This window comes from Papio anubis, chromosome 4, assembly GCF_008728515.1.
Source record: "Papio anubis isolate 15944 chromosome 4, Panubis1.0, whole genome shotgun sequence".
In the NCBI taxonomy this organism is placed as follows: Eukaryota; Metazoa; Chordata; class Mammalia; order Primates; family Cercopithecidae; genus Papio; species Papio anubis.
In genome coordinates this window covers 150814906-150833726 of record NC_044979.1, presented here as the reverse complement: position 1 = coordinate 150833726, position 18821 = coordinate 150814906, and the positions used below count along the sequence as shown (strand labels likewise).

Sequence of the window (18821 nt, the reverse complement as noted above, 5' to 3'; positions counted from 1 at the left end):
AAGCTGACAGTCATCTGTGGAGAACACCACTAACCAAATAATCATACATATAAATTTTGACAATATTATAACACTTTCTAGGGCTACAATGGCGGTGAAGAGATATGAGCAATCTGGATTGTGACCTAAAGTGACCTATTAAGCTGAATAATGAATGGGTTGTTTTGCCACGTGGAAGAATGAAGAGTCCATGCAGTGAGCATGGACTAGATTCAGAAAAGATAATAATACGACTGGACTACAGTACGAGAGTGGAGAAATGGCAAGAGATGATGCAGGTAGGGACAAAAGCACTAACAGACTTTAGATCAGGCAATTGGAAGTATTTTTTAAACATAATGGCAACACAAGTTTTTAAAAAATTATTCTGGGGATACTGTGAAGAATGAATTAGAGAGGAAAGTAAAACTAGAGATCAGTGAAGGTAATAGAAGGCAGTAGAGCAACATGAAAAAGAAAGAAATGTGCCTTCTGATTAACAGAGAGAGCAACAGAGGGACACAAAATTGGCTAGAATCAAAACATATTTTGGACACAAAGGTGTGGAGACTGCACATGAACATACCAAGTTTTTGACATGAGTTAACTAAGATCATGGAGGTAAAACTATGTGATAAGGAAAACCAGAGGTAAGGATGCCTATAACGTGTACAAAAAGGAAGGAGAGAAGTTAAAAGAAGTTTAATGTCCTCATTAAATCATTTCCTGATTTTGAACTGGAATAGCCTTTCAATGCCCATGAGTAATCGATAAAGAAAACCTTTGGCTACCATCAGCTTAGCAATACTTCTGCTTCCGGAAGAATTCATGACAGGTGGCTCATGCCAGCTGCTTTAGGGCTGGGAGAGAAACTCCTTGTTGATAAAATTTTTCCTTGTGTTTGGCACTCTTCCTCTCTTCACCACAGTAGATAACGTCAACGGTTAATAACTGGATGTGAACTTAAAGCAATAAATCCAATTGGTCTAACATTGGTCTAATGACCCACTGAAACCTAGAATCTTTGTAAAATTGGTTCCTAGGGCCAAGAGTAATTTTATCTGATCAACACAAGTCAAATCCACGTTAGGTTACCAGGGCCAAGGTTTCCTTCCATAAAGGAGTTTGAGTGCAAAAACTTTATGAGTAACACTGAATGCTTCCGGCTAAACGTCATACAGAACAATTTTCTCTAGTGTTTGCCCTATATATACACCTCCCAGGGAACTTACGCAAGTGGTTTTGTTGTCATGGTAGTTGAACCTACAATAGTTTGACACCCTGGGAGATTGGAAACAAAAAATTCAAATTGCATTCCCAACATGTTTATTGAACCTCTGCCATTTTCAGTACTATATTAGGTATTACAAATGTAAAAAACAAAAAAGATTACATCACTAATTTTAAGGAACTCTCAGTGAAATCTGATAAATATACATTCTATTATAATACAATGTGCTAAATGCAATAAAAGTTACGCACAAGGTTTTATAAAAGCACTGTGGACCCAATACACATACTTGAGATAATGCTGCCTGTTAAGAAACACTTTCCAGAAGAGGTGCTAACTTAGGTGGGTTTTGAAGAATTTGTAGAGGATTATCTTGGAGAAAAGAATAGAAAAGATTCCAGGCAGAAGGAACAGCACACTGTAAGGTCTGATCAAAGATTCATAAAATCCCTGCTATACATGAGACTCTACATTGGAAGGCAAGCCAAAATGTAAGTACAATAGAGAAGAACATAATACATTTGGTAGTAAGAAAAGGTTGGAATTAAGAGGAAAAAGATAACAGCTGCTACAGAAGTGCTCTCAGAGAAATTCACAAAGACTCTGGGATATGAGGAAGATCTTAAAGAATATGCAAAAATTCATGAACAATGACGATAAAAGAACATTTTTAAGATAAAGGATACTTCATGAACATGCCATAATGACAGGAAAATTTCCTACATGCAAGAAAAATGAGGAGCAATCTGGTGTAGATGAAACACAGGCTACTCACAGGGAAGTGGTCTCGGAAGAATTATAAGGGAATCAGATTATAAAATAAAGTTCGTATAAAAAAATTGTCAAAGAAGACAAAAAAGAGGTTTTGTCTTCATTTTATCAAACCAAAGAATAAAAATGTTTACTAGAACAAACAAGAAAAATGTGGAAAATTAAAAACTCTTTGCATTACTCAGAGATAAGCACTATTAATAATTCTGATACATTCTTTCCAGACTTTACCTACATACCCATATTTTTAAACAAACAGAATTACTCTCTATTCAACATAACATGTACTGGTTATATTGTGTTGCTCTGTATGGAAGGCTCACGAAACTAATACCCTACCATACACTTTAGTAATTTCTATTTCTTTGTTAGGAACAACAGCAGAACAAGTTTGGCTTTTACTATATAATACAATTGTTTTTCATCCTCTAACCTTATTAAAAACCTCATCACTAGTGGCCTACAGCTATAAATTCTCTAAATGCCATATAGGACAATTTTCTTGAGGGTTTTCCCTAGGTATATACCTCCCAGGGAACTTAGATGAGCAGTGTTGTAGTCACGGTAGATAAACCCACAATGGTTTGAAACCCTGGGAGACTGGAAACAAACAAACAAAAAATTAAATGCACTCATTTCACCATGAATGACCAGTTCTGTATGGAAGTGAGTAATATCCTTATTCCTAAAGTCTCTCTCAAATCACTCACCTGTTCTACGGGTATTTCTCTAGGATTTTCAAATGACTGGCCTCCACAGAGTGACTTTCCGGCCATGCTTCTCCAGCTGTTACAGAAGACAACTCAACATTCTGAGGTAACTCTGAGCCTGCTCCTTTTGCCCATCTTCATGTTGAAATAGGGTATTGAGGGGGTTTGGGGGTGCTTTACTTATGCATATTTCCTGGTTATGTCTTCAGTATATTAAGAAGGTCAACTTTACGACCAATTGGCTTTCTATTAAAGAGTAAGGATCTGCTCTTAACTATAAAAATAAGACCAACATCTCTAATATCTTTCAGGAGTCTTTATTTTGTTGACTTACTAATAAGTCATACTTATTATGTTCACATTGAAGAAGATTTAAAGGGGACTGCTTGAGAGATATACAATCCATCCATTTCTAGACATGTATTTAAAAGTCTACCATACCCTGTAAGGGCCTACAAAGAGCCACGCTTAGGTGGCTGCATAGAATCACTGGTGGAACTTCTGAAACTTCAGATTCCTGGGCCCCATTCCAAAGAAAATCTGAGGGGTGTGGGGGAGAGAGGTTTAGAAACCAGTTAAACCATACATTTATCCAGAACAAAGAGCTACGTCCTCACCACATGTATTTGGCCTGCCTCCTTTTTGTGTGACTATTTTGTCTCTACTTTAAAATTGTGTGTTCTCCTAAACTGAGGATCACCCCTAGTAAATTCATGATTGGAAATCTCCATAGGGAATGAATTTATTAATAGAAAACTTTCAAGGAGCATCTACCACATGTCATTTATTATACTAGATGCTGGAGATATAAATAAGAACACCACCAGGCCTGACGTGGTGGCTCACGCCTGTAATCCTAGCACTTTGGGAGGCCAAGGTGGAGGACTGCCTGAGCTCAGGAGTTGGAGTTTCAGGCCACAGCCTGGTCAACATGGTGAAACCCTGTCTCTACTAAAATACAAAAAAATCAGCCCAGTGTGGTGGTGTATGCTGCTAGTCTCAGCTACTCAGGAGGCTGAGGCACAAGAATTGCTTGAACCCGGGAGGCAGTGAGCTAAGATCGTGCCAGTGCACTTCAGCCTGGGCAACAAAGCAAAACTCTCAAAACAAAACAAAAGAATATCACCTAGTTCCTGCTTTCAAGGAACCTGAGAACAATGAAGATATTGTTCATTCCACCAGGTCTTACTCTCAGGATCCAACTGTACTCTCCTGGAACATCAGTTTATTTTTAACTTGCAGATGGTGTTTGTAAAGAAGTCCCGGAGCCAATTCTGCCTGCTGCCTCTACACAAATTTACAAAACCTTATGCAATACATTTCATTCCAATCTTCACTAGTGTTTCCTTATTTTTTAAAAAAGTCTGAGTGTGCTATATTGTAAGGACTTCAGATACTTCTTGGATAAGACAAGAGTAACATAAGTAAAATAGTAACTCAGACAAAGCTCTTCTCTCCAGAATAATTTCTGTTTTATAAATACAGCCTAGGGTCATGCTGCTTAACCAGAAGTATACCTCAGAATTATCTGAAGATCTCTTTAAGATAGGATAGTATCAGATCCTTTCTCCAGAGATTCTGATTCCAGTATGTCTTACGTGGTCTTAGGTACGGTGTGCTGTTCATACTCAGAAAAAAATCCCCCTAGTAATTCTGATCCATACATTCATAGCAAAGAATGGTTGGCTACAAATCTAAACAAAAGTATTCAAGTAAGTTGGCCTTTGCAGTAAGCAGATCTAGGGAAGCAGCATGAAATGAACCAAAAAATACTTTCCCATCATTTATTATCTCAGTAGGGAAAGAATGGTGCTGGAGAACTGATATGCATGAATTTCTCGATCACATTTTAGCAGAAGAGGAACAAATACTAATTTGATTAATATAATGTGAATTAGTACTCTTATTTGGAATATCAATCAGTAGAAGCTGAATTTTATTAGGTCTTATGTTTCAGCTTTAATGAGAAGATTTTGCAAGGAGGAAAAAAATCATTCCGGTGAATTTTATAAACAAGATTTCCTTTTATTATTTCCACTAGTCACTCCTAATACTAGTGAACACCTGAGAGATTAAAATACAGGTTTGCTTTGAGATCCTGGAAGTATTATACCAAATTAAATTACTTACTTTGAAAACTATGAGAAGAATCAGAAGAGGATGGCATGGACATTAAAATAAAATTTCCCTATTAATAATAGGGAATAAATGGTTCTAATGAAACATTAGCCTTATTCAGTTTTGATATGTGAAACTATCCTGCAACAGAGAACAAATTTCTTAATATAATCTCAAAGATAATAGTAATAGAAACCAATCTTTTAAACAACAATCTCACTCTGTAAATTTATGGACTTGGCATGTGCTACTTCTACTAACTCAAACCAAGCGCATATTTCCATCAAGTCTATAGAGGATACAATGTTTCCTACAGAAATAGTATTACCACTGCTTTCTAAAAAACCCATGCTGAAAGGTAATTACAAGAGTCATCTAGGAATAGGAATTGACCATTTTCATCTCTTCATCTTTTATTCTGGTTCCTCCCAGAAATACATCAACATTCTCTTCAAGTTTATTTTGCATGGTAAAAAGAGACATGAAAATATATGTCCAATACCTAGTACTGCATTTTTAAAAAATTACAAAACACCATGTAAAGTGTAGGTCAGATGTACTGATCGTGAAAATGGATGCAGTTATACACACATGGTCTTTTTACAGAGAAAGAAAAAACGATGACAAATGTAAAATGAGGATGGGGCATGGCTAGTCCTTATCAGATAGGAGTATTAGTTGGGAATATGTATTAGTTTGACTAAGCAGAAATAAAATATGTTAACTCTGTAAATTTGGTGAGACTTACGAGAAACAGACAAGATGAAGGGAGAAGGATATCTAGAACTTAATATCTGGTATCAGAATATACAGGTGAGCCAAGAATAAAACTGGAGCTTAACCAATGAATGGAAGATTCACCCGTATCAGGGAGCTTAGGTACAACAAGTGCTTATACTACATTATGCAGCCCCTTCCTCCCACTAATAACAAGAATAGTCACATGTGAATGGAATAAGTAAACGTTAAGGGAACAGTAACACAGTAGCTCCATCTTGGGGCAGGTTCTGAGGAGTGATTTGGAAAGAATACGTACAGAATGCAAAGCATGAAATCACAAAGGGACAGAAATGTTTTAAAAATGAAAGGAACTATAATATAGTTACTACACTGTGATTTGAGCTTAGATACCTCTTGATGTGTACTAAAAACTACATTGTTGTGGACCCACATAGCTTCACCTGCTCTACATGGTAGCCTTGTACATATGGGGGGAAAAGTGCAGTCCTACCTAATGGTAGAGTTCACCAGCCACTATAATAGTGGTATTCTCCATAGCACTGGAATATCAAAATGTTGCTGTAATACCATTATCCTTTTTAAAAATGCTGAATTATCTGCCTCTCAGGATAAAAATCGATGACAACTATTTGATCTACATGAAAATAAGTCATCTGGACAGATTTGTGCATGCCTGTATCAATCACAATACTACATTGTAGCACTGTAAAATAATCTTCTACTTAAGTAATAATTCCTTCTAAAGTTCAAACGATAATGCTGAAACCCAACCAGGTAATGCTGCGAGGAAATCTCTGTCTGTAAAAGATGAAATTAAACCAACAAAAGCTGGAACTGCTTCCTTAAAAAACAAAACATACAGATCTTGGGGGAAAAAAGGTTATTCAATAACATCCACTAGCATTTATAAAAAGAGATGAGTTTGAGGAAAATATATGGGCTTAATTTATCTGCTTCTCATTTCCTCAATTTGTACCCAGAAATAGCATTTTCCATACCAGAAAACATGTTGCCCTAAAACATATTTGCAACTCAGTGATAAGAGTAATCTTTTAAGAAAACCAAAAGACAACATATTTTCAATTTTACTAGAAACTATTTTCTTAATTCTCATACAGTGTTTACTCTGACTTATTTTATTGATTTCATCAGCTAATAGTTTAAGAATAATGCTTTTAAATATTTATATGTTTATGCATTTATATCTTTGGTTTAGAGGTTACACTTATTTTTTACCTATGATACACTAAATAGTTTTGGTCAATTTTCTTTTAATCTTAACAATTCTGAAAAACATCAAACAGTTATTAATGGTAGTATTTTACGATTGCACAAAGTATATATGAATATACCAGTAGTATTATTTTGGTCAAATTGAATTGGTTTGGGTTTCTTGTTGATTTCACAGCTTTCCCGGCTACTTGCCAAGAAAATTCAAGCCCACCCAACATAGGCAGAGTAGGTAGAGGGAAAGTCAACAGAATCATCTCATTTATCTTGAAAAACATATAACTGTATACAGTGGTGTCTGGCAAAAAGGCAAACTAAACTGTTAACTGTGATAATCTGACTGATGGAATGTGAGATGATTTCTACTGATTTCCTCATACTTTAAGACAGCTAAACCTTTTTAATAATGAGCATATCTTATCATTATAACAATAACAATATTGATAATCAAACAAAGCTTAATAAAAATGGACAAACCTGTTGTCACAGAAGTCTCTGACTCTCTCAATTTCTGAGACGCTAAAAGCTTTTCCTGCAAAGCTTTCTGGGCAAGTTGTGCATCCCATTCTTCTAGTTCTTTTTCAAATCGTTGGTTGTCTTCCTCAACAAAATCTCTCAAATCCGGGGGTAATGTTTCTATACCAACAAGGGGCTGCCCAGTTTCTTTATTAAACTCCTCTGCAAATAATATTTCAAAAACTAGTATAAAATTAAGAATTAAAGGGAACATGCAACACTCAAAATAGATTGCATTTCAAATAGAATTTAAACTATGAATTATTACCAATTAGCCAATCAATACTAAAGAATTACTACTGTTTAGCAAATAATTATTACCTAAAACACTTTTTAAAATTCAAACAAATGCTCAGAAAAACAATGATAAAAATGTTTGATAATCCATCATAGGTAATGGTCTCACATTTTTTTTTTTTTAATCTTAAGAGTAGAAAAGAGAGAACACACAAAGCCAAGTGTTTTGTTTTTTTGAGATGGAGTCTCTCTCTGTCACTCAGGCTGGAGTGCAGTGACACAATCTTGGCTCACTGCAAGCTCCGCCTCCTGGGTTCAAACGATTCTCCTGCCTCAGCCTCCCGAGTAGCTGGGACTACAGGCACCCGCCCACGCCCAGCTAAATTTTTGTATTTTTAGTAGAGGTGGGGTTTCACCGTGTTAGCCAGGATGGTCTCAAGTTCCTGACCTCATGATCCGCCCGCCTCGGCCTCCCAAAGTGCTGGGATTACAGGCGTGAGCCACCGTGCCTGGCCATTTTTTTTTCTCTGCTACTCTAACAGTGATGTAGTACTACTCTTGCCATTACTGGAAAATACCAGACGTTTGATTACTTAAAAAGTAAAACTTTTCACAAAATGTAACCAACTCATAACCATGTTAACCTTATTAGCTCAAAATAAAACAAAAATTGCTTGTCATATGAAGAAGTTAAGTAGACTTAAATATGCAATCATGAAAATTAGTTGACATAGCAAGATCTTAAAACTAGAGTATTTAGAAGAATTACTCAACTTCTACTATACACACAGAAAAATAACTTCATTTTTTCAGTCATAAGTAGACTGCCTAGCTGATTCTGCTGAATGCCTAAATATAAAAAGATTATTTTTATCAGTATCAATAAACTTTTTATTGTTTTCTATATGCAAAGCATATATCAGAATATCAGAAATACAAAACTTGAGACATAGAATGACACGGTCTCTGGCTTTGAGCAGAGGAGAGAGAAATGTGCATGGCAAGTCATCACACAATTCCAATACGCAACAGTAAATGCCCAGGAGACAGATGCTAGGAGAGCAGAAGGAGAGATACTTTCTGGCAGATCAAGTCTGCAGGCGAAATGACACCTGAACTGAATCTTGACAGATGCACAAGAATTAGGCAAAAAAATTACTAGCAAAAAATAAAACATGTAAGAACATGCAGACATAAATGTGTGAAATGGTTTGATATGAGCAGATACAGCAAGAAGTTCAGTAAAGTATATAAATTCAAAACGAACACTGGTGATCAATGAAGGTGGGGAGATAATCAGAGGCCAAGAACAGAGGCCATATATGTTAGGCTAAGGAATTAAATTTTAAATATGAGTCAATTTGTGGAACAGTCACTAAAGCGTTTTTAGCAAGGACAAAAAAGGTCGTATTTACATTTAATAGTTGACTTGGAATACAAAATATATACCAATTCTTAGCTCTGCTGACGTTACTTTTCAATTCAGTCTTGTCAAAACCCAGTAGCATTTCCTAATCACATCCATCATCGCCTGAATTACACTTAACTAATCACACCACACACCAGAGTCACTTTTATGACTACTGAAAAAATATATACCACCGTATATACTCTTACCTTGTATTAAGAACTGTGCCTTATCATTTATGTACATTAAACAGTATGCACTGGCATTTCTATAACCACCAAAAGAGTCCCTCACTAGCTCTTCCCATGATGATTTTGTCACAGCAATATCATTGTACTTCATCCATCTGCTTTCACGATGATCAAAAATATATGCCCAGTAGTGCCCAGCATTAGCTTGGCCTTCATGAACTAAAACGGCATGTAATCGGTAAGGAACCTAAATGTGAAAAAAAGAAGAGTTAAACTGCAATTATGTAGTCTACTATACCACATTCCATGAGACCCACAAACAACCTGCTTGGAGAAAACCAAAAGAGCATTTCTTTTTCTTTTTTTTTTTTTTAAATGAGAGAGAACTGGCTGGGATTAAAATTTTGAAAAAAACTAAACTTTAAAACTATAAAACTTTAAAAAGACAAAATCTGAATAAGCTAAAGATACGTAAAGTTGACAGGTATGCAGATTAAAAAGATGATTTTTGAAAAACTAAAAATGTATTTATTGTGTATGTACTCCTTGGCCTAATTGCTTCTTTTGAATAAAAAGCTTAGAGTGGGCAGTTTTATATATAGTAAATGTGTCCAAATCTTCAGAATTCTAAATTGACGGTTAACAAAATAGATGATATAATATACACCAGAAGTTAAAATGTAACGGAGTCCTAAGGTTTCTTCCCAAATCTTAAAATCGTTTAACAACCATAGATTTCCTTCCATAAGACTTTTTAAAGATGCTACAGCCTTTTGAAAAATTTTGGTAGATTTTACTGTAAAATAATAAGGGTACACAACACATACAGTGTGAAAACACAACTGAATGGGGAAAACTTGTCATGAATTTTGTTATAAATTTGTTACAAAATTTCCCCCATTCAGATGAACTGTCACATTGTACATATTGCACACCCTTATTATTTTACAATAATAATTTTGATTTACCAAATTACAAAATTTTGATTTACTAATATTTTAAATCAAAATATGTAAAGAAAAATTAGATTAACATAATGTAAAGATAAATTAAAATATATGTAAATAATTTTGACAATGATTACTAGCTCAAAATTTCACTTACTTGTATCATAGATTTGTCAGCGTACATTAGTTCAATTGTTCGATGGATTCTGGATATGCTTTCCTGCAAATCTAAGGATATAAGGTGTCATTTAATGATGAACATCAAGTGTGCTTCTACTTATAAGATAAGGACTAACGGCTTTCTAACAAACACATTAGAGAAATAGGAACAATTTCCTAAAACTTCTCTTAAAAAACATTACTATTTGAAATCTGTAGAAAATGAATTATAATTATTCTTTTTTTTTTTTTTTTTTGAGACAGAGTCTTGCTCTGTCGCACAGGCTGGAATGCAGTGACTCGATCTCGGTTAACTGCAAGCTCCAACTCCCAGGTTCATGCCATTCTCTTGCCTCAGCCTCCCGAGTAGATGGGACTACAGGCACCTGCCACCACACCTGGCTCATTTTTTGTATTTTTAGTAGAGACGGGGTTTCACCGTGTTCGCCAGGATGGTCTCAATCTCCTGACCTCGTGATCCAGCCGCCTCAGCCTCCCAAAGTCCTGGGATTACAGGCGTGAGATACTGCGCCCGGCTGAATTATAGTTATTCTTAATAAAAGACACAGTAAAAATGCATAGTTAAAAAACAACACAAATATGATTTATCCAGAAAATGTGGAGAGCCAATAAAAGTGAATTTTGTTCAACTCTATAAAGGAGAGTTTCAATGAAAATGAAAGCTAAGCTTCCTTACATATTGCTATAACACAAGTAAACTTAAGAACAAAGTAAAAGATGTTCACCACATATCTTGTACACACACATAACTGAATAAAAATTGACTATAATCCCAGTGAAAATAAAATTATGGCACTACCATGACAATTATTTCTACTTCTAGTAGAAAATAATCCTACAAAATTGTTCAGATAGGGATGTTCACAGTCATATTGTCCACAATAATTTTTAAAAATGAAATAAACTAAGTATCTGTCAATAAGGAAATGATTACATTGAAGCCACATCATATTGTGAAGCTGCTGAACCAATCAGGAAGAAACCTTGAAAAACTATTAAAAAAAATAAGCTAACTTTAGAGTGGGGAAAGACCTGTCTAAGTCTGTCAGAAAACCAGTAACCTCATAGGAAAAGGTAAGATCCTCCCTGCCTAAAAAATCTACATTATAAAAACAAAACAAAACCAACATAAAGAAAATCAAATGAAAAATTGGGAAAATAATATCTGCAGCAGATATGATATTATAGGCAAAGGGTTAATATCTATAATACATTAAACTTTCCATTAAGCAATAAGAAAAAGACAAATGGCTCAATATTTTTAAAATGGGCAAATGTCACAAACAAGAAATTTATAGAAAAATATAAATGTCCAACTTCACTCAAAGCTAAGGGAATGCAAATCAAAACACTAAAATACCATTTTCTCAACTATAAAAAACTACTAAAAAGTGTCCAGGGCTAGGGAGGATACTGGGAGACAGGCTCTCTCACACAGCGGGAAGGCAAACTGGTTTAATGTTTTGGAGGGACAATGTTAAAACGGTTGTCGAAAGTGAAAATATACACACTCTGAACCAGAAATGGTGGACATAAGGAAACAATAGACCTTGGGGCTTACATTAGGGTGGAGGGTGGGAGGAGGGTGAAGATGGAAAACTACCTGTTAGGTACTATGCTTATTACCTGCATGATGAAATAATCTTACACCAAACCTCCAAGATGTGTAATTTACCTTTAAACAAACCTGCACATGTACCCCTGAACACAAAATAAAAGTTTTTAAAAAAGAATATATCTTACTTACATAAGTGTATAAATATGTATATCGAAGACCAGCACTATTTAGTAAATATCAATATGGGAATTAAATTAATTATATCTGTGTCTTGGAATATTACACAATAGTTTACAAAATATTGCTAACTGCTAACATCAATAGGGATGAAAAAGAAAAAAAATATCCTGAGGAAAACCTTCTTTCCTGATCCATAGTATTACATATAAAAACTTTATCAGCTGGGCATGGTGGCTCATGCCTGTAATCCCAGCACTTTGGGAGGCTGAGGTGGGAGAATCACAAGGTCAAGAGATCAAGACCACCCTAGCCAACACGGTGAAACCCTCTCTCTACCAAAAATACAAAAATTAGTTGGATGTGGTGGCACACGACTGTAGTCCTAGCTACTCGGGAGGCTGAGGCAGGAGAATCGCTTGAACCCACGAGGCAGAGGCTGCAGCGAGCCGAGTTCGTGCCACTGCACTCCAGCCTGGTGACAGAGGGAGACTGCATCTCAAAAAAGCTCTCAAACTTAAAACGGACAAAAGAGAACTCATCATATTTCTCTTTCCTCCCCTGAGTGGGGAACCTCTTTGCCCACTGGTTTACCTTTTTTCCAAAATACATTCTATTTGGTTATTCATACCATTATGAACTAAGAGATTCATTTGATTCCTCCCTCTCTCACCTCTAGCCAATGACCCACATCTGTCAGTTGTCTCCAAAGAGTATTTTAAGTACATTCACTTCTTCCCTCCCTCAGTGCCAGGACCTAGGTGTCAAAAGCTTCCTAGCTTCCACGTCTCTGAATGTAATCTTTTAGAAACAACCTGCCATGAGGAGTACAAAATTACCCAACACCTAATACAGTGCTTCATCAACATGTTTGTTAATACGTTCAAATATTTTCAAAAATTCCTTCTTATATGAAAAATACTAAGGAAAATCTTGACAGCTACTAATGCTATTAGTCACCATCATACCTTATGTATTTCTTACTAAATTAGGGCCGTTCTTTTTCAAATATTGTCTATAAAGAGTTAAGTTGGTCAAATAATATCCAACAATCAATATTGTTCAATATAATTCCAACCATGTCACATAAGTAGTTCATTTTTTTCATAAACCAATAAATTAGCATAAAATTGGGGAATAACAGGGAATTATATTTTCACATTTAAAGAAAAAAGTGTAATAATATCTACCATAATCCATTTTTTTAAAGTACACTATAACAACAGCAAAGTAGGAAAGAGAAAAGTTCAGAATAACTTATTCTGAAAAAAAGAAAAAACAGAATACAAAAGAATAAAAGAGAGTTCCTTCCAAGAAAGGACAGATGGCAACTTGACACACACACACACACACACACACACACAGGCACACAAGCGCACATACCCCACACAGAGCACTGTCCTTATTTTTCTTATTTTGCTGCTCTGTTACAGACTATAATGGGATCATAGATATTTAGAAATCTGTTAGAGCTATTAAAAATTAAAATTCACATTTCTAATTGTTAAGCCTAAAGAAACTTTTTTTATCACTGGAACTCCCTGTGCAAACTTAGATTTAGTACCCAATTGATACGTACAAACATTGATGTTGTATGACATTTCTCCAATGGAGTAACTGTGAATACCAGTTTGATATAAATTTAGAGCAGTAAACTAGAAAATCAGGCCATCTGCTGTGTCATTAATCAGCTAAGCAATCCAGGGAAAATCTTTTGGTCCTTGTGAACCTGATACTGAGATTATAAAACTGGGGAGCCAGACTAGTTTATCTTACATAAAACCCTTTCTGGAAAAGAAAAATGACTGTAATCTTTAAATATAAAACCCAGACGTGATTTCCCTTCTCAATATTAACATTATACATATCCATCTGAGGTGACAGTAACCATGCTATGAGACACTTCTTACCTCTGGTGTCATTTTCTATTTCTGTCCTCCAGCGATGTAAACAACTTTCCAGCACAGAAAGTTCTTCCTCCGTTATGTGCCTTGGTGCCGGATGCATGGGCAAATCTGGAGGTATCCGGGACTGAGTAAATGGTTTGTGTATCACTGATCTCGATGAAACAGCAGCAACTGATGAAGGCGACGTGCTTGGCAGTTCTGAAGATGGGGCTCCCTGTTGTTCTGTTGTGCTGTATTAAAGCATACAGTATTTGTTATTAACCTTTCAAGCTGAAGCTCTCAACTAAGATAGTGCCAAACCCATAGTATTAAATTGGCTTATAATCTAAAAGGAAAAATCTTAACAAAGAAATATGTGGATTGATCTAATATCCAAATGAGATTTTTAATACATAAGAACTAAATTATTATAAGATGAAGTTGTAGCTTTAGAGTAAAAATGGCTTAATCATATTTATTTTTAAAAAACAACAAAATCTTATGCATGATTATATTATTTTCCCTGGCTTATCAGCTTACATTACAGAAACAAATTCAAATTTGACAGTGCTATTTTTATGGATCATAAAATGCTGAATTTTATATATGTACATACCAAAACATGCTAAAGTATAATTCTGAGCTGAAAAAAATGTGATTAAAAATTTAATCCATGACCATAAAATCCACTGAAATAACAAAAAAAACTCCCAGAGGACATACAATCTTCTAAGTGAATCTACTCTTAAGAGTTCACTAAAGTAAATCAAAGCATACATTTCATAAAAACCATCTTTAGAGGCAGCAGTTACATTATTATGTAATAAAGGTTAACAACTGTCTCTTGCATCGAGATTCTTTTTACCTTGGTAATGTCTGTGATGGTATGGAACCACTAGGTGGGGAACTAGCATCAATATCGTCAACAGGAGAAGTGCAAACAGGTTTACTTGAGGCAAATTCCAATGCATACTGAAGAACATCTACCAAGGGGAATCGTTTGGGACCCGAACCATAGCTTAAGTATCTGTTAATCATAAAATGTACAATGCTTTTATTTCTATATACAGCATATTTGGGTTTTTATTATTATTATAAAACATGATATGATACTTCAATAAAACTTCCTCAGCAATAACATTCATTAGCTTTAAAATGAAGATGGTAAAACTGAATATACATTTAAGAAAAACATATTAAATGTTCTCCAAAGACAGGAAACCAAGGCTGATTGGGACTGAATGTGAGCATATACTGTTATAATTTGTAAATGCTGTTCTAAATTGTAACTCAATAGGATGAAAACTGACATCTCCTGCGACTGTTTTTAGTTTGAGATCTGGCATCTGGTCTCATGATCAAGACAGTGACAAGTACTATCCTCCTATCTTTTACCACTAATCATTTTTCAATATGATTATTCGTACATTTTAAGAATAAAAATCACTAAAATACGATATATTATTTGATATAAGAAGTTTTAGACTACTAATTTGAAAATTCCTAAAATACGGGAATACAGAGTAGATCGGGGTTTGCAAACTGAAATGACTTAAGTGACATTTCAGCCTTCAGATTTCTGTCTTGCCTATAGAACATTTCTCAGTCTAGATTCTGACTTCTTTTAGAAATGATCCAAATCAATAAACAACAGTGAGGCCACACACACACGGCACCATCCATTGGTATTGGAATGGCATTCATTCCCTGTACACACAGATTGCTCTCTAGACTTCCAGCACATACCATTTTATACCTGACACAATTTCCTCCTTTATGAAGCTGCTGAGAAGGCCTGGTAGGCAGCTGAGTTTGTATCCAGTTTTAAGGAGAAAAACTCAGGTACCATTCATTATAATGAAAATCTCCAGAGTAATCTTTAGTTTCATGCAAAAAGAAAGGTCAAAACTATATTCATTTAACTTTATATCAATTTTCAGCAGTAGGAACCTTACCTGTTGACAATGAACTATTTAATTTTAACCACTAGAATAATTAAAGTCAACTACAGATTTTCAGTTTCAAGCAAAACTCAAAACTATTCACACAATATTAACTACTCCTAAAATTATAAATCATTCAAAGCAAATTTGAAATGAATAATCTAGTCACCAAATACATGGTTTCTGATAATTATCTCCTAATTTCATAAAAGTTAAAATACCTTTCAAGCCTTTGTTGTAATACTGTGAGGTAATCTTTCAGTCTCTTGATCTCTTCCCTCTTAATTCTCGTTATTTCTCTGTTTCTGTGCATGTATCTATCAGAAAAAGGCAATCATTAGCATTTCTGAATATCATGAAAGTAGATGCAATATGGCCAGATGCCAGTATGCCCGGCCTAGCACTTTGGGAGGCCAATGAGGGAGGATCACCTGAGGTCAGGAGTTCAAGACCAGCCTGGCCAACATGGTGAAATCTCGTCTCTACTAAAATACAAAAATTAGCTAGGCTTGATGGCAGGTGCCTGTACTCCCAGCTACTCGGGAGGCTGAGACAGGAGAATCACTTGAACCCAGGAGATGATGGTTGCAGTGAGCCCAGATCGCATCACTGTACTCCATCCTGGGTGACAGAGCAAGACTCTGTCTCAACAAAAAAGAACAACAAAAAAAGGAAAGACAGAAAGACAGACAAACAGAAAAAAACAAAAGAAAGAAAGACAGGAAGACAGAAAGATAGATAAAATATTAAGTATAGACATCACCACGAAGCATCAATTCATTCAAAATTGTGTAAGATATAAGGTAGATAATACAAAATGGTATTTTTTTAAATTCTGAATTTTAAGACTACAAAATTAATCATCTTTAAATTTCCTTATAACATTATTCCCAACAACTATACTTTTCTAATACAAAGTGACATTTACCTTGACAAATGGCTTTAGGTATATTATACAAAAGTAAAAATTAATTCTAAGAAAATTAGAATTTTCCTCTATACAACATTTTATCACTTACTAAACTGTTTCAAACTAAGTCATGCAGTATATCAAACCATACCTGTCCAAATATAAAACTTGGGGAAATTCTAATTTGTTGTGAATTTTTTCTGGTCTTCCCAATGCCTGATTAAATTCAAATCTTGACAATTCAAATGTTAACACAGGTGGTAATTCAGTAAACCAATGCTGAAAGGAAATAAAACAACAACAAAAACTTTAATACCACCTTTGTTTTCTTCATTGCAATCTTAGGCATAGGATGTGGGCACTGACATTTTTATATGTATCACCACAATGCTGACCTGACAAGTAATTGGGTACACAATTTAATTAAAACTCAACCTCTTTCTAAAAGTTTTCCACACCTCTTGAAAATTCCAAGAGTGTATATAATACATGATGAAGAAAAAAAGAAATCTCACAACTATCCTTCGAAAATAATTCTTTGCATTAGAATTTCTAGCTCAAAGAAAAAGACACTGGTTAAAACCATGACTTAGTAGCTCAAGTCTTCTGTCTTCTTCAATATGTTGTTGAATGGTACTTATACTTAACCACAGCATCAAAATCCTGTGACAAAGTAACTTGTAAGAGAGGGAGTACTCAAAAAAAAATTTATATCATAAATCATCACAACTCTGATACTAAAAATGAAAAAATGGTGTTTTCCTGTTTTAACTTTAGCTCCTCTGCTGGATTTTATACTAATTTATGAAAAAGACATATCACTAACAAAAAGTTAGTACTTAAAGAGTAACTTATTTAAAATCTTTTAAAATAACTAGCATTTAAAGAATTGAATGTCTCATTGCTATGAGCCAAATTATGTGAGTATAGCTATAATTTCCTTCCCCTAACTGCAGCCCCTAATCCCCATATATGTTTTAGTAACTGTTCAATTAAGCATGAAATTCAACATTTTTAAAAGAAAATTATTTTCATATACAACCTTAAGTTATACATAAGCATATGTATTTAAAGAGAAAGAAAAGGTAACAAACTGGTAAATCAACATATAACAGAAGTATAAAATAAGTATTTCTGAAGTGCTTATTATAAACTGTGCAATGTGCGAAACTGCTGCATATTCTATTGTGTGATAATTTCAAGTGTCACAAAATGCCACCACACATCTGTCAATAAGTTAAGAATATACTAAATATAAATTTGAACATCCAAAAAAAGCATGATTGGCACACACCTGGCAAAAGTGAATTTGACAAGGATCTGGAAAGTTGCTACTTTTCTCTAAAGCAAATAAAAGCAAATGGTATTCAATACTATTTCTCTTTCAAAATGATAATAATTACTTGAATTGAGGTTTCCTGAGCTGGATGGTTATCTTTCACTGAAAGCTAAGGTTTAAGGAATTTGTTTTATATGGATAATACCTGAAACGGATTAAATAAAGTTATGAAAAATATCAGAAACATCTCAAGTTTTAAAATTTGATGAGCAAAGTTTGCTTACTCATTTTCATCTCACATGTAACTGGCAAGAATTTTTGAGTTAGTTCTAATCCACAGATAAAATTATTATTAAGAATTAAAACATTACCCCAGACATATCACAAAGAACACTTTTGATTCTTTAGGATAATATTCTCTGTTCCATTTTATGATACTCAAACAAGAAAGTAGATTTCAAGAACTATCACTTTCATATTTTATTGCAATACTTTAAATATTTAAATGTCACCATTAAAATTAGTTACATATTTTAATTCATGGAAATCTACAATGGCCACAAGAAATGAAATGACCCAAATTGGGGTATACTTTTCTGTAGACCATGAAAAGTCCAGGAAATATAAATAGCTTCCATACCTTACAAAAGGATGCTCAAAAATGTTATGTAATATGTCTCTGTTATGAATGCATTTTCCTCTATCAGCGATGGCAGGTTTTTCCTACTACAAGAGTGGAAGGATTTCACTTTCTCATTCTAAAGCTGATGGGGACAAGATGAGATAACCAGACATTCTGTAAATTCATG

At 34.6% G+C, this 18821-nt stretch overlaps 1 protein-coding gene across 6 annotated transcripts in view; it reads right to left on the bottom strand.

Moving 5' to 3' along the window:
- USP25 (ubiquitin specific peptidase 25) overlaps positions 1–18821 on the bottom strand; it is a 143921-nt gene that overhangs the window by 36195 nt on the left and 88905 nt on the right. For 5 of the 6 annotated variants that reach the window (XM_003895613.4, XM_017956514.3, XM_003895612.4 and 2 more), the window contains 7 exons: positions 16885–17012; positions 16045–16140; positions 14746–14907; positions 13905–14131; positions 10237–10307; positions 9151–9379; positions 7258–7458 (listed from right to left, as the gene is read on the bottom strand). In XM_003895613.4, the coding sequence (XP_003895662.1) occupies positions 7258–7458; positions 9151–9379; positions 10237–10307; positions 13905–14131; positions 14746–14907; positions 16045–16140; positions 16885–17012 (1114 nt within the window). Of the gene's footprint in view, positions 1–7257; positions 7459–9150; positions 9380–10236; positions 10308–13904; positions 14132–14745; positions 14908–16044; positions 16141–16884; positions 17013–18652; positions 18777–18821 lie in introns of all 6 variants that reach the window. The other variant, XM_021935565.2, reaches the window with a different exon arrangement.